This window comes from Vicia villosa, linkage group LG7 (assembly GCF_029867415.1).
Source record: "Vicia villosa cultivar HV-30 ecotype Madison, WI linkage group LG7, Vvil1.0, whole genome shotgun sequence".
In the NCBI taxonomy this organism is placed as follows: Eukaryota; Viridiplantae; Streptophyta; class Magnoliopsida; order Fabales; family Fabaceae; genus Vicia; species Vicia villosa.
In genome coordinates, this window is record NC_081186.1 from 122,966,899 (window position 1) to 122,980,596 (window position 13,698).

At 31.3% G+C, this 13,698-nt stretch overlaps 1 protein-coding gene across 1 annotated transcript; it reads left to right on the plus strand.

The window, feature by feature from the left end:
- The first annotated feature begins 8,916 nt into the window (after window positions 1-8,916).
- LOC131618469 (organic cation/carnitine transporter 3-like) lies at window positions 8,917-10,698 on the plus strand. The gene has a single exon (XM_058889686.1). It carries the CDS (start codon window positions 8,983-8,985, stop codon window positions 10,573-10,575), a length of 1,593 nt encoding a protein of 530 aa, XP_058745669.1. The 5' UTR covers window positions 8,917-8,982; the 3' UTR covers window positions 10,576-10,698.
- Window positions 10,699-13,698: the final 3,000 nt, after the last annotated feature.

The following is a 13,698-nucleotide window of genomic DNA, read 5'->3' on the forward strand; positions in this document are numbered from 1 at the left end:
AGCATACTTCCTATTACAACTCGACTCAGCATTCCGTTACTTTTCTCACCATGCATTGTCCAACATGTATAACTTCTATCAATTCCAAACTGTAGTAAACGAGATGCCAACTTATTCCCGTCAACCTTACCCCCATAACAGCAACCCAGGCAAGGACACGACATTCGAAGCGGGTCTTCGGAGTGCGCAACCGCAAACTCAACGAATTCCCATACCCCTTTCTCGTACTCTTTCGACAATCGGTTTGAATTCATCCATGTCTTATCCATGTCTTAATTAAGCTAAACAAATGCTTCTTGGTTTCTCTATCAGGTACTAAGGAATTCTGTCAAGATAATAAATAGCTATCATCATAATAGAATACCTAATCAGAATACCTAATCAGAATACCCGATTTCTTAAAGAAGACATTACCTTATTTCAAGGTAATATAAGTCCACAAACCAAAAAACTGGTTGAGAGACACTAAATTGATATTAAATAGAACCATAAACAATAAACTATAAGCAGAAAATAACAAACTATAAGCAAGAAGAAAGGGATAGTAACCTGAGTTAGACTTGATATGGGAGATGGGTAGGTTTGAATCGGCGTTGTACAAGTAGAAACCAGAGACTTCAAAGTAACTGTAAAATTAAACACACACACACGATGCAGTTAAATAATATGATTAAAATTATAAAGTCCAAGACCATTTTATAATTAACCTACTTCTACAATACAAAATCCTAGAAACATAAAATTAAGCATAGTTGCATAGTAAAATAATAATGATAATGCAAAATTCTTATCACCAAACTATTTCTTAATTTAACATAACCTTGATAATAACGAAGATATGGGCAAGGTAAAATACAAATAGCCATAATCATATAGCTTACAGGTGGCGAAAACAAGAGGAAAAATTACTATATATTGCACCATTTGAAAGAAATCCTTTTTTATAGAATAATATCTTGCCATGAGAATATATATGTCAGTGATGCGTTTATCATCATTGAACTCAAAACTCAGCCAAAAATAAACCAATTAAGTAGAACAGTGATCTCATATTAAATAATATGCACGTAGTTAACCCAAGCAAGTTTTGAAATCCAAAACATCAGCAGAAACAGAATTTACAGTCCAACTATTAAAGTAAAACCTGAACACGTAGTTAACCGGTGCTAAAAATCCTAAAGTGCAATCGATCCGGTCCCAAGATTCAAATCTCTAAACTTAATAAAGAACACACAGTACAGGGGCTAATTTAAACAATCTCTAAACTTAATAAAGATCACACAGGATGAGAGAACCTTAATAGAACTTCAAAGAACATTGCAAATGAAACAAGAATGCACTGCACAAATTCTAACCAACCAAATCTCCCTAAACCCCTTTCCATCATACTATCAGTTAAAGGAAGCACTTTTTTCTGCTCAACAGAATCAGAATTTGTTAAAATCGGAACTGATTGTGATATTGTTAAATCAGAATTTGTTAAATCGGAATTCGTGAGATTTCCTTCAATTAATTTAACAACAACGTGCACAAAGCATGGTTGCTTTCAAATTTTTCAACTATCATAATCACAGTCAAACAACAACTAGCAAAGAAAAACAAACTTTATATATATTATCATGATCTTGTGAGAAAACTTACATTGAGAAGATACCTCGAACACCTCGTCTGCAAGATTGAACACCTTTTCTGTGGTTTGAAACGGCGAGGGGAGTGCAGGAAGAAGACGGTGGCTTCAACTTCGTGAATGAAATTGGATTCTTCTTTGAATTCGTGGTTGAGTTTTCTGGAATGAGCTTGAAATCGTGAGGGATTCTGAAATGTTAGTAGAAAGTTTAAGTTTTCTGGGTTTTCTGGGCAGAGAATGAAAGAGGAATTAGGGATTCTGAAATATGAAACGCGCGTTAGAAAATTTGGTTTTTAAAAATTTTAATTTTAAAAAGGCTATGACAGCGCTTCTGAAAAGCGCCTTCGTAGCCAGGCCTTTACCAGCGCTTTTTGGGGAAAAAGCGCTCTTGTAGCCACCCCCTATAGCAGCGCTTCTGAAAGCGCTTTCATAACCCACCTATAAGAGCGCTTCTGAAAAGCGCTTTCGTAACCCCCCCTATACCAGCGCTTTTAGAAAGCGCTTTCGTATCCCTCCCTATACCAGCGCTTTTGGAAAGCGCTTTCGTACCCCCCCTATAAGAGCGCTTTTTTAGCGTGTTTTTTAATTTTGTTTTTAGCGAAGCCTATACCAGCGCTTTTTCCTAAAAGCGCTTTCGTAGGGGTGCTGCTAAAAGACAAATTTGGTATAGTGAATACAACGCACTCCTGAGATAACACCCCGCGTTGCCAACTCATCTCTAGTTTGAAGTCTTTTAAAGAAAAGACGCCACGTGAAAACTTGAATATCTAAATGGACATTAGCTCTCCAAATGCAATTCAATGACAATTTTAAAGAGGATTCTAAAATCGTATCAAAGGGCAGAAAATACGAAAACTTAATTGATTGCTTCAGTGTCTTTTGTTAAAATAATTTTTAGAAAGCAAATGCCAATTTAGAGTTTATATTCATTAGATTGTATTAGTTTGATATTTGACGACAATAATTTATTTTCGGATATTTTTATGGTTATATTCTTTTATATCATATTGTCCGTGAACTCATTAATTCATTTGTGATGTAGCAACAAAAAGACAATGTTCATGAACCACTCTAGTCAAAATCAAGGGGCGCAGGTTGTCAGTTATGACCAAATTTAATATTCCAAAACAAAATTGCGAGATAACTCCTATAGCAGTCTTCTTGTTCAATGAAAATGGAAATTCTATTGACCAATTGATCTTTGCTCCACAAATATCGGACAATAAGAATATTTTTAAGAAATGTGTTTTTACTTAAATTTAAAAAATAAATAATTTACAACTTCATTCAATAAAACGATTTAAAATTGTTTTCTTATTTTCACAATTATTTATTTTTCTTATAAATTTAATATTTTAAATTCACAAGAATTATATAAATTGTGTATTTATTACATGTGTTTTTTTCCTATATACAGTAATCAATAATATTTTAGCTGTAAACTAGATATAAATTAGAAGATATAGTAAAAAAAACGTATTTATTCAATATCTTAAAAGAAAATTTATAAATACTGTTATTAAAATTGGTTTTAACTCGTATTAAATAATGTCTAAGAAGTGGAGGTAGGATTGAAAATGAGTCGAGTCGAGTCGAATTTGCCTAAGCTCGACTCGACTTGTTTAAATTTAGTTCAATTCAAATTTTGATTCGAGTTCGACATTAACTTTTTTTAAGTTTAAACTCGATTCATTATAAATTTACGAACAAATCGGTTAAACTCGTTAGATTCAACTATATTGGTTGATCGACTTAAAAGTCATTTTCAAAATCTAATCTTTTATTATATATTTGACATTTTAAATCAAAACAAATTAGAATATATATATATATATATATATATATATATATATATATATATATATATATATATATATATATATATATATATTATATATATATATATATATATATATATTAAAGATATTTTAAATTATGAAATTTTTTAAAATTAAATGAAATTTAGAAGATATATTTGATTTTCTTTTATAAAAATTTAGAATATATTTTTAAAATTAGAAAATATGTGTTCATTTTTAAATTATTTTCTTAAAAATTATTATTTATGTGATGTTGATTTTATTTGTATAATTATTTTTAAAAATATTTTATTCATTTGAAAATATAAATGATCAAATCGTTAGATATTAAAAGCAAATATAAGACTATGATTTGGAGCAAACATATTTTTAAAGACAATATAACTCATTTTATATTTCATATATAATCAAATTAACTCATAAATCTAACGAATCGAATTATATATAGTTTAAGTTTGATTCATTTAATTAACAAATTTAATAATTTATTAATATTTAGTTCATTTACTTCATAAATCTAGTTTAACAATTTAATTGTCTAATTTTAAATTATATTCGAGTTAGTTAAGTTTATTGCCTACGCTACGGGACGGGAAAGGAGAAGAGGTCATATATTTAACCGGCAGCTTTTGTCAATAATAAGAATACCTTGACTAATAGAAGAAGAATATGGAAGCAACGGTTTTTTTTTGACAATGTGCATTTTGTAATGTTGACATAATTGGATGAAAATTTGAAAGAGTATTACTCCCATACAGTTGATACATTTAATTTGTGTGGTATTCGATTAAACTTTTTTATTTTTCAAAGATGTACTCTATTAAAAATAGTTAATCTATTTTTAAACAATATATTACAATGTCTAACCAGCGGCGGATCCAGAAAAATTGGTTGATGGGGGCACAAATATATTTTACATAGTTAGTTGATACATTTAATTTGTGTGGTATTCGATTAAACTTTTTTATTTTTCAAAGATGTACTCTATTAAAAATAGTTAATCTATTTTTAAACAATATATTACAATGTCTAACCAGCGGCGGATCCAGAAAAATTGGTTGATGGGGGCACAAATATATTTCACATAGTTTGGATAGATAAAAATACTATAATAAAATAATAAACTTTAAATATATTAAAGACTATATAATTTATAAAAAAATTTCAAATATTTATTTTATAAAATTGTTAAATTATTTTTTTATAAGCAACACAATCAAAATGTGTCTTTTTATATATGTAAATAAACAATTGTTCACCTATTAAAATTTCAATCATTAAATTATTTAATCAAAAAAGTTTAGCAATTACAATTGTTATTAATCACGTATTTTTTATAATAAAACGTTAAATAAATAAATAAAATCATTTCATAAACTTGCACTTGTTGAAGAGAAATAAAAAAAAATTATTTAAGTAAAAGATATAATTTTATATATCAGTTGAGTTAATGGATTAATAAAGTGATGTGATATTTGAAATATAAAATTTAAATTTTAAACACTTAAACATGAATAGTTGCAAAAGAAAGAGATATTTATGTTGTTACAATAGAATTAGAGAATGTAGAAGAATTAAAGAGAGAATGAAAAGGAGATAAATTAGAATTTATGATAATTTAATTGGATAATAGAAACTGAAAATTTTGAATTGATTTGTTAATTAATTTGTATTTATTGTGAATGAATATGTGTAAGTTATAAATTTAATGGGGGCTGGAAAAAATATTGAATTATAAATTAGTTTTTTTTTTCCTTCTCAAGTTATATTATTTGATAAATACTACTTGCATCTTTTTTTAATTTTAATATTTTTACATTTTGTACTTATAATAAAAAATATTATAATATATTTTAACAACACTATTAATTTTTGTTTTTTATTTATGCAATTTTTATGTTTTCTAAAAGTAGTCAATTAAAGAAAATAAAATAAAACTAAAAAATGTTAGAATAAAAATATTTATTTAAAAACAAATTAGTCAAGAGAATATAATTTTGAATTTTTGTCCGAACAAGTATTAGAATCATTTTTTTTACAAATTTTAATCCTCTTTAGTTATTTCATATTGTTGTTCAACAACTCTTGTCTTAGTTAACTTTGAATTGGTGGATTTTACTTGTAGAAATTAAAAAGAAAACATGTTTGTTTTACAGGTTGATTTCAAAATATGTCTTTGATTCAATGTTATGGGAATACATTCTCTATATTCTTAAGCGTGTGAAATTTGGAAGCAAAAGGATTAAGTGGATTTAAGTTTGTATTTTTTTTAGTTCTCTTTCTGTTTTGATCAATGGAAGTCCCACTATGAATTTTCAAGCAAGGAGTAGACTTTAGCAAAGGACTCTCTATCTCTATTTTTATTCATTATTGTAGCTGAAGGCACTGTAGGGTATTGAAAAATGCTTGTTTTCGGTTGAGTTGTCATCCCTTCAAATTGTCATATAATCTTGATTTTGATATTCTGCAATTTAGTGACAATACGATCATAGTGGGTCATGCATCATGGAAAAATATTTGGTCTATCAAAGTTGTGCTACGTGGTTTTGAATTGACATCTAGCTTATGCGTAAATTTTCATAAAAGTAAAATATTGGGTTTTAACGTTGACTATGTTTTCTTGATGGCAGATTTTGATTTCTTATCTTGTGCAATTAGTGTTTTCTCTTTCACCTTTCTAGGCCTACCAATCGGGGCCATTCCTCGTAGGAGTTTAAAATGGGATCCTATTCTTTTTAAGTTTCACAACTGACCCTCGTCTTGGAAAGGTAATTTTGTTTCTCTTGGAGGTCGTATGACTCTTCTAAAATCAATTTTGAATGTTATCCCACTATTCTACTTCTCTTTCTACAAATCTCTGAAAATAGTAGTCCAATAAATCATAAAGATTCATCGTGCCTTCCTTTGAAACGATGAAGAGAAGAAAAGGAGAATGAATTAGGTCTACTGGTCTACAATTTATAAATTGAAAGTTGAAGGGGGGGGGGGGGGGGGGGGGGGGTGTTTAGGGGTTAAGCATTGGAATCCTTGAACATGGTGTTGTTGAGTAGATGTGCATGGAAAATCATCTCAAATCATAACTCAATTTGGAACTCCCTTTTGTCCTTTAAATATGGTGATATATAGGGATTGATCATTGATCCCTCTTAATTTGTTAACAATAGGAAATCATCGATTTGGTGGAAAGACCTTAGGGCTTCATAGAATGTTTGAGGGAAGATTCAAATTGATTTGGAAATAATATAGTTTGTAGATTGGGAAATGGTTTAGAGATTGACTTTTAGACACCTAGATGGCTCGGTCCAGATTCTCTAAAATTGAAGTTCCCTAGTTTATTTGATTTTGTACAGGATTCTAGACAAAAAGTTAGTGGTTCGGGGCTTTGGATCAATGGTGTTTGGACCTAGAACGTGAGGATTAATTCTGATAATCTATTGGATACCTCATGGAGTGATTGGGAGTATCTCCAAAATATTCTTATTAGCATTAATCTTAATCTTGTCTCATCTGATGTTTTTTGTTTGTGGCGCAAAGTTATGGGTTATTCGGTTAAGTCTGCTTGGAGACTTCTTATGAATAGAATTAAAACCAAGGACAAACTTGCTAAACAAGCGGTCCTTAGTGGTTCACATTACCTTGTGTGTCCACTTTGTTTGGGACCGGGAAAAACTCATTTGCACCTCTTTCTTCTTTTTAATGTGGATGCTCATGTGTGTCAACTTATTTTGGAATGGACCAGTCATTGTCGAATGTCCCCTTGTGTTGTGATTTTAGATCATTTTAAGGCCTTTGGAAACCCCATGAAAGAAAGGATCAAGAAAAAAGTTTGTTTCATGTCTTGGCTCTCAATTACTTGGTTTATTTGGTTAGTTAGAAACGACATCCTCTTTGAAAGAGGCTGTAAAGGTGTGGACATAATTTTGTCTTTGGCTAAATCTCTCTCGTGAGACTGGTTCGGAGCGAGATCCAAGGAACCTCTTGTATATGAAAGGAAGGATTTATTTTTAAGTCCGTTAGCCATTATTCATTAGTCTAGTTGGTTTTCTCCTCTGTTTTCTTTTCTTCCTCTTTTGTATTAGGGTTGAATGCCTATTGTGCTCGCGTTTAATGCAATTTTTCTTGCTTTTATAAGAAAACTTTTATCTTAGTTATTATAAAATTAATGCATTTTTTTAATTACGCACATTTTTAAGAAAGGAAATCAATGTGTTCACACCCTTGCGAATTTAGCCTTGAATGTCTTTACATGGTGGCACACACCTTCTATGATTATTAGAAATAAATTAGTTAAGAATAAGTTAGACATGTTTAATTTCAGGTTCTCTTATTTTGATTTTTTTTTATTTTCTCTGAGAGTTAGGCTTAGCCCCCTTCGGGTGCAGTTACCGTGCATAAATAAAAATCTATGCACCATGCATAGATTATTATGGACCCTTGGATCATTGGATCAAATTCTAGACATCAATTGTTATTACTCAATACTCAATACTCACCACTCAATACTCAATACTGGATTAAAAACATGATCAAATGGCTTATGTAGGCTTATGCATGGTGCATAAGTAAAATCCTTATGCATATTAGCCAAAGCCGCCCCCTTCTATGATATAACAATAAATTTTTATATCAGCTGACAATTTCGATGATTTCTTAACATTAAAGATACCAAATCTGCTACAAATAATTTAAAAAATCATGCATAATATTATATAATGTTCAACATATTTTAATATGTAATTTTTAAAATATTAATTTTATGATTAGAAAAAGTTATGAACACATATTATTGTTCATGTCTTTTATTATTATGTAATTTTTCTAACAATTAAAACAATTATAAACTTAAACAAAATTTCAGTGCAAATTAAATTTTATGAAACAGTGCTATGGCCAATCTCCCAAAATCAAGGAGTGTGACAATAGTATATGAAAGAAAATATCTAAAAAAAAAAGGATAGACATAAACAAATATTAAAGATAATAATGTTAGAAAAGAGAAAGAGAGGGGAAACATAGCACTGACATAAATATACTATTCTATTACTACCTTCCCTCCTATTTCTATTATTTTAAAAAGAAAACAATATAATAAATTAAATACATATTTTTTTCGAAAATATTCGATTTGCGACCGACTAATTCAAGAAAGATCAATTTCACCATCTATTAGTAGGGGCCCATTTAAAACCAGAACAAAATTCTTTATAGATTGACCCAACCCAAAAATTAATAACACCTAACAGAATTCAAACTCAGAACTTTGAGAGGAGCAAGACCCATATCACCTTAGCTATACCTGCGGGGTTTATAAATTAGATACATTATTTTTTTAAAAATGTTAGTAATATATCTTAGTGCCGTTTCCCATATTTCAGTCCAACCCACTTTCAAATGGTCCACTTCTATTAGCCAGCCACCGCATCTCTATTTTTATCATTATTTAATTTGTTCTTCTCTACTATAAAACCACACAATCATCCTTCTCAATTCTCAACCTCAAACTTCATAACAACAACAAACACAAACACAACAGCAATGGAAAGTTCAGTTCAAACTAATGCAACTGAATCTCATTCCAATGCTGACCAACAAAACAAACCAAAGTTATCATGGGATGAAATCATAGAAAAAAGTTTATCAAATTTTGGCTGGTTGGATTTCCTACAAGCTGTTCTTGTTGCAATATCAATGTTCTTTGATGCACAACAATCTTTCATCAGCATTTACACTGATAATTACCCTAAATGGCACTGCACTGACACAACCACAAACTCATCATGTTCATCATCTTCTGATATCTGTAAACTCCCAAGATCTTCTTGGTCTTGGGACACTCACCCTTCAAACACAATCATCTCTAATTGGAACCTTGAATGTGCTAGCACCTTCATCACTGGTTTACCACAATCTTCTTTCTTCATTGGTTGTCTTCTTGGCTCTTTCTTTCTTGCAGCTTTAGCTGATTCATCTCTCGGTAGAAAAAACATGTTAATCTTTTCTTGTGTCTCTATGTCCATAACTTCCATGCTCATAATCTTCTCCACCAATGTTTGGATTTACTCCGCCTTGAAATTCTTGATCGGTTTCTGGCGCTCGTCAATTGGAACATGTGTTCTTGTTTTGCTTACCGAAAAAGTAAGCGCCGAATGGCGATTCCGAGTTGGAATTGTTGAGTATTTCACCTTCACAATGGGTTACATGTCATTGCCCGGTTTCGCTTACATTAACCGAAACTCTTCATGGAAATCTCTTTACCTTTGGTCTTCCATCCCAGCTATAATATACTCTGTCATTGCTTATTTCTTTGTTACCGAGTCGCCGAGGTGGCTTGTTATGCAAGGTCGAGAGAAAGAAATTCTGAAAATGCTCAAAAGAGTTTCTTCAGAAGAAACCGCTGATGATCATAGCGTTAGTCTAGCTTCGAGATTACCAAAGCCACCCACAAAAGAAAAATTTTCATTCTTTCAACTTTACTCATCAGTAGGTGAATTGTTTCATAAAAGATGGGCTGTTATAAGAATGATAGCCGTCATGATTCTTGGAATTGGAGTTGGAATGGTTTATTTCGGTATGCCACTCGCCGTCGGAAATTTAGGATTCAACATTTATCTTGCAGTAGTTTTCAGTGCTTCAATGGAATTTCCATCATGTGTAGCAACATACTTTTTAGAAAACTATAAAAGAAGACCTTCAATTCTTGCTTTCTCAATCTTAAGTGGAATCTGTTGTTTGATGTGTGCTGTTTTCGAGCATAGGGTACCAGCAGCTAAAGTGGTGTTAGCAATGGTTGCATTCTTTGGTGGATGTACAGCTTATAATGTGTTTCTGATATACATTATAGAGCTGTTTCCGACGTGTGTTCGGAACACGACGACGTCGTTGGTGAGACAAGCTATTGTGTTTGGATGCATATTCTGTCCGTTTTTGATATCTGCTGGGAGGAAGAACAATATATTCTCATATGGAGTGTTCGGAGTTGTGATAATGTTGTCGAATATTACATTGTTGTATTTGCCAGAAACTATAGGGATTGTTCTTTGTGATACTATGGAACAACAAGAGAAGAAAGAAATAGCTCTAAGTGATGCCTTGAATCATCATGAGATAGAAGGAAATGTTAGTTTGTAAGAGACATTTTTTTTAATTTCATCCAAATTTGTAGGTTTTTTGATATTTTTTTTTAATTTAGGAGGGTCTAATTAAAATTATGTAACTTGTCAAGTTCTGTTAATAATGATGAGTTTTATATTACATATTGTGTGTTCCATTTATAAAATTATAATCCTTGAACAAATACAGACCAAATGAGGTTGATTGGAGAAATGAGGTGGACCAAATGCTGACCTCATTGGTCTCTAATTTGTAGTATCCATATAAAGAGTTTAAAAAAAATGTATTTTAAATTAGAAACTATTTTTATAGTGATAATATGAGATGTGAATCAGTCAAAGTGATAATTAAGTACTTATCTGCTGCGTGTAAATACCACGTTACGAGCTAAAAGCACTTTTATTATAAAGATGGGTCAATTCAGGAGATAAAGAAGATTCACGTAATGTGAAAATTTTAAATGAAGATGTCTGTAGAAAGTAGTAAAGGAGCAAGAAAGGTGGGGCTGCTGGTTAAATTCAAAACGTCTACATCCAAGTTGGGATGATAAAACAGAGAGTCTTACAAATTATATCATTGAGGAAGAAGTATCACTTAAAGCCAAGTTATAAAGAGAAGAAAATTGAATTTTGAGACCTGTGAGAAATTAAAGTTAAACAAAGTCGGAAAGCTATAAGAAAACTCGACAAGGACGTCAACATCAAGTGGGTTCAGTTCCCTCCCGATCGCAGTTGAGGGAATCGAACAGGGATCCTCCCTACCAAATCCAGCGTCAATCACCACGGGATCAACTAAGAAAAATGTGTTTTCGTCATTAAAAAAAATCAAAAAAGGATATCTTTGGAAATTGAATTCATAACCTTTACACATTAATCGTCGGTGGAACTAAAATCGAGAGGTAAAGTGAGACACTTTTTATGACACCATTCGTTATCTCACATTTAAATGTGTTTTTCGTAGTAGTGCCTCCTAAACTTTACTTACTTAAGACGGCTTAATCCAATATAAAAATGGGCCTTAGCCCAATCAAATATGTACTAAAGGTATGTGGACGAGTGCAAAGGTTGAGAAAATTCAACATGTCACACCTAAATGAAATTTATATTTCTTAAAAAAAATCTACTATGGTCATGCAGTAAAAATCAAATTTCCAGTATCCTAAACGAAATTTCCGGTATTCATTGTGACGTTATTACCAGAAATAGTATGTAAATTCCAGAATTTCCGGAGACGATTTACCGGGAAATTTGAAAAATTTGATGTTGTTCTAGAAACCCAAAGAAAAATATCAGAAATTTGTGAAATTTTCGAGGAGTATTAAAATTTTCCAGAACTTTCAGATTTTTCGGTATACCGAAAATTTTACATATACTTGAAATTTTCGGTATGGCTGCAAATAAAATTGTTTACTTGTGTGGTTAAGAACCGACAACTTTTTCTACGGATTCCTGTACAGATTTTACAAAGTTCTTCACCACGGAAGTCGTATGTGTTCTATGCAACAAATGCAAGTTTTAATTGTTTTCCGTCTTTATGAAACTGATAATTTAATATTTATATGTTGTAATTGACAGATATTTAAGTCTTGATTCTATTAATGGAATGTCAGGGAGGACGGATAAATTGATTAATATGGTTTATGAGAGAGGAGGAAATTACAAAAGAAGGAATGTATATGAAAACAATAATTCCTTTGAAGGCATTTATAGTATGAAAATTAAATGCCCTTTTAAGCTGAGATCTGTTCCAAGTGGTATTGGTTGAAAGGTGATGGTTAGGTGCAGGATGCCCAATCATTAACTATCAGAGGATTTGGAAGGCCATGACATATTGGGCCGTCTAAAAGATCATGAAAGAAAGTTTGTGAATGACATGACGAAGTACATTATGGCTCCAAGGTACATAGTTGCTGCTTTGAAAGGCAAAAATCCAGAAAATCTCACGAGTGTTACCAATGTGTATAAAACTAGAGCTACATACAGAACGGGAAAAAGAGGTACATTGATTGAAATGCAGATGTTGTTGAGCCTTATTCATAAAGAGAAATACATGTGTTGGACTAGAAATAGAGACAACTCATATGTTGTAGTTGATATCTTTTGGACACATCCTGATTCTGTGAAGTTGTTGAATATATTTTATTTGGTGCTGATTTTTTATTGCACATACAAGACAAATAGGTAAGAAATTTTGATTGCACATCCTGATATTTGTGTTAAATGTTTAGTTATCAGTTTGATTATGTGCATTTTGATCGTCAAGTGTGTTTTCAGTTGGACACTGGAGAAGCTTAAAGAGTTGTTCTTTGCTAAGAAATTGTTATCGAAGGTTGTGGTGACGGACCGAAAACTTGCATTGATGAATGTCATGTAATCTGTGTTTCCAAATGCAACTCATTTGTTGTGTTTGTTCCATATTTTAAAAAAAGTTACTATGAAATGTAAAAGTACGTTAAATCAAAAAGACAAGAACATGTCATGGATCTATGGAATAACATTATGTATTCAAATATAAAAATTGAGTTTGCCGAACACTTCAAGCACTTTGAGAGTGTTTGTGCTGATATTCCTTTATTTGTTAAATATGTGAATGAAACATGGTTGACACCTTATAAATAATTGTTTATTACTATTTGGACTAACAGACTCACTCATTTAGGAAACACAACAACAAACAGGTACACGGAACATGAGAGTTTGATGTTATTACATCATTAATCATAATTTAACATATATTTCTATTTATGGTTTTTAGGATGGAGTTTGTTCATTGGAGATTTAAAAACATGTTGACGACAAGTCGAGGTGATTTATGCCGAAGATGGGATGCTATGAACACCATGTTGAAGTTGCAGATAGGTTCAATCATAGTGTCGTTTCAAAAAATTGTGGTGTAAGCAAAGAAAGATGTGGTTGCTGAAAGTGCGAAAAACACAAGAAAGAGGGGTTTGAATTGAGTTGTACCAAATATAATCTTTTCGCAACTCAAACACAAAGTTAACAAGTGAATAAAAATAAATGAACACAATTATTTTTATCCTGTTTCACTGTTAACGAAGTTATTCCAGTCCGTCCGCCAAGGTAATTTTTCCTTATCAACAAGGACTTAATCCATTATAACCAAACAGATTACAAACAACCA

Coding starts and splice junctions, on each gene's coding strand:
- LOC131618469 (XM_058889686.1), top strand. CDS start 8,983: ATGGAAAGTTCAGTTCAAACTAATGCAACTGAATCTCATTCCAATGCT.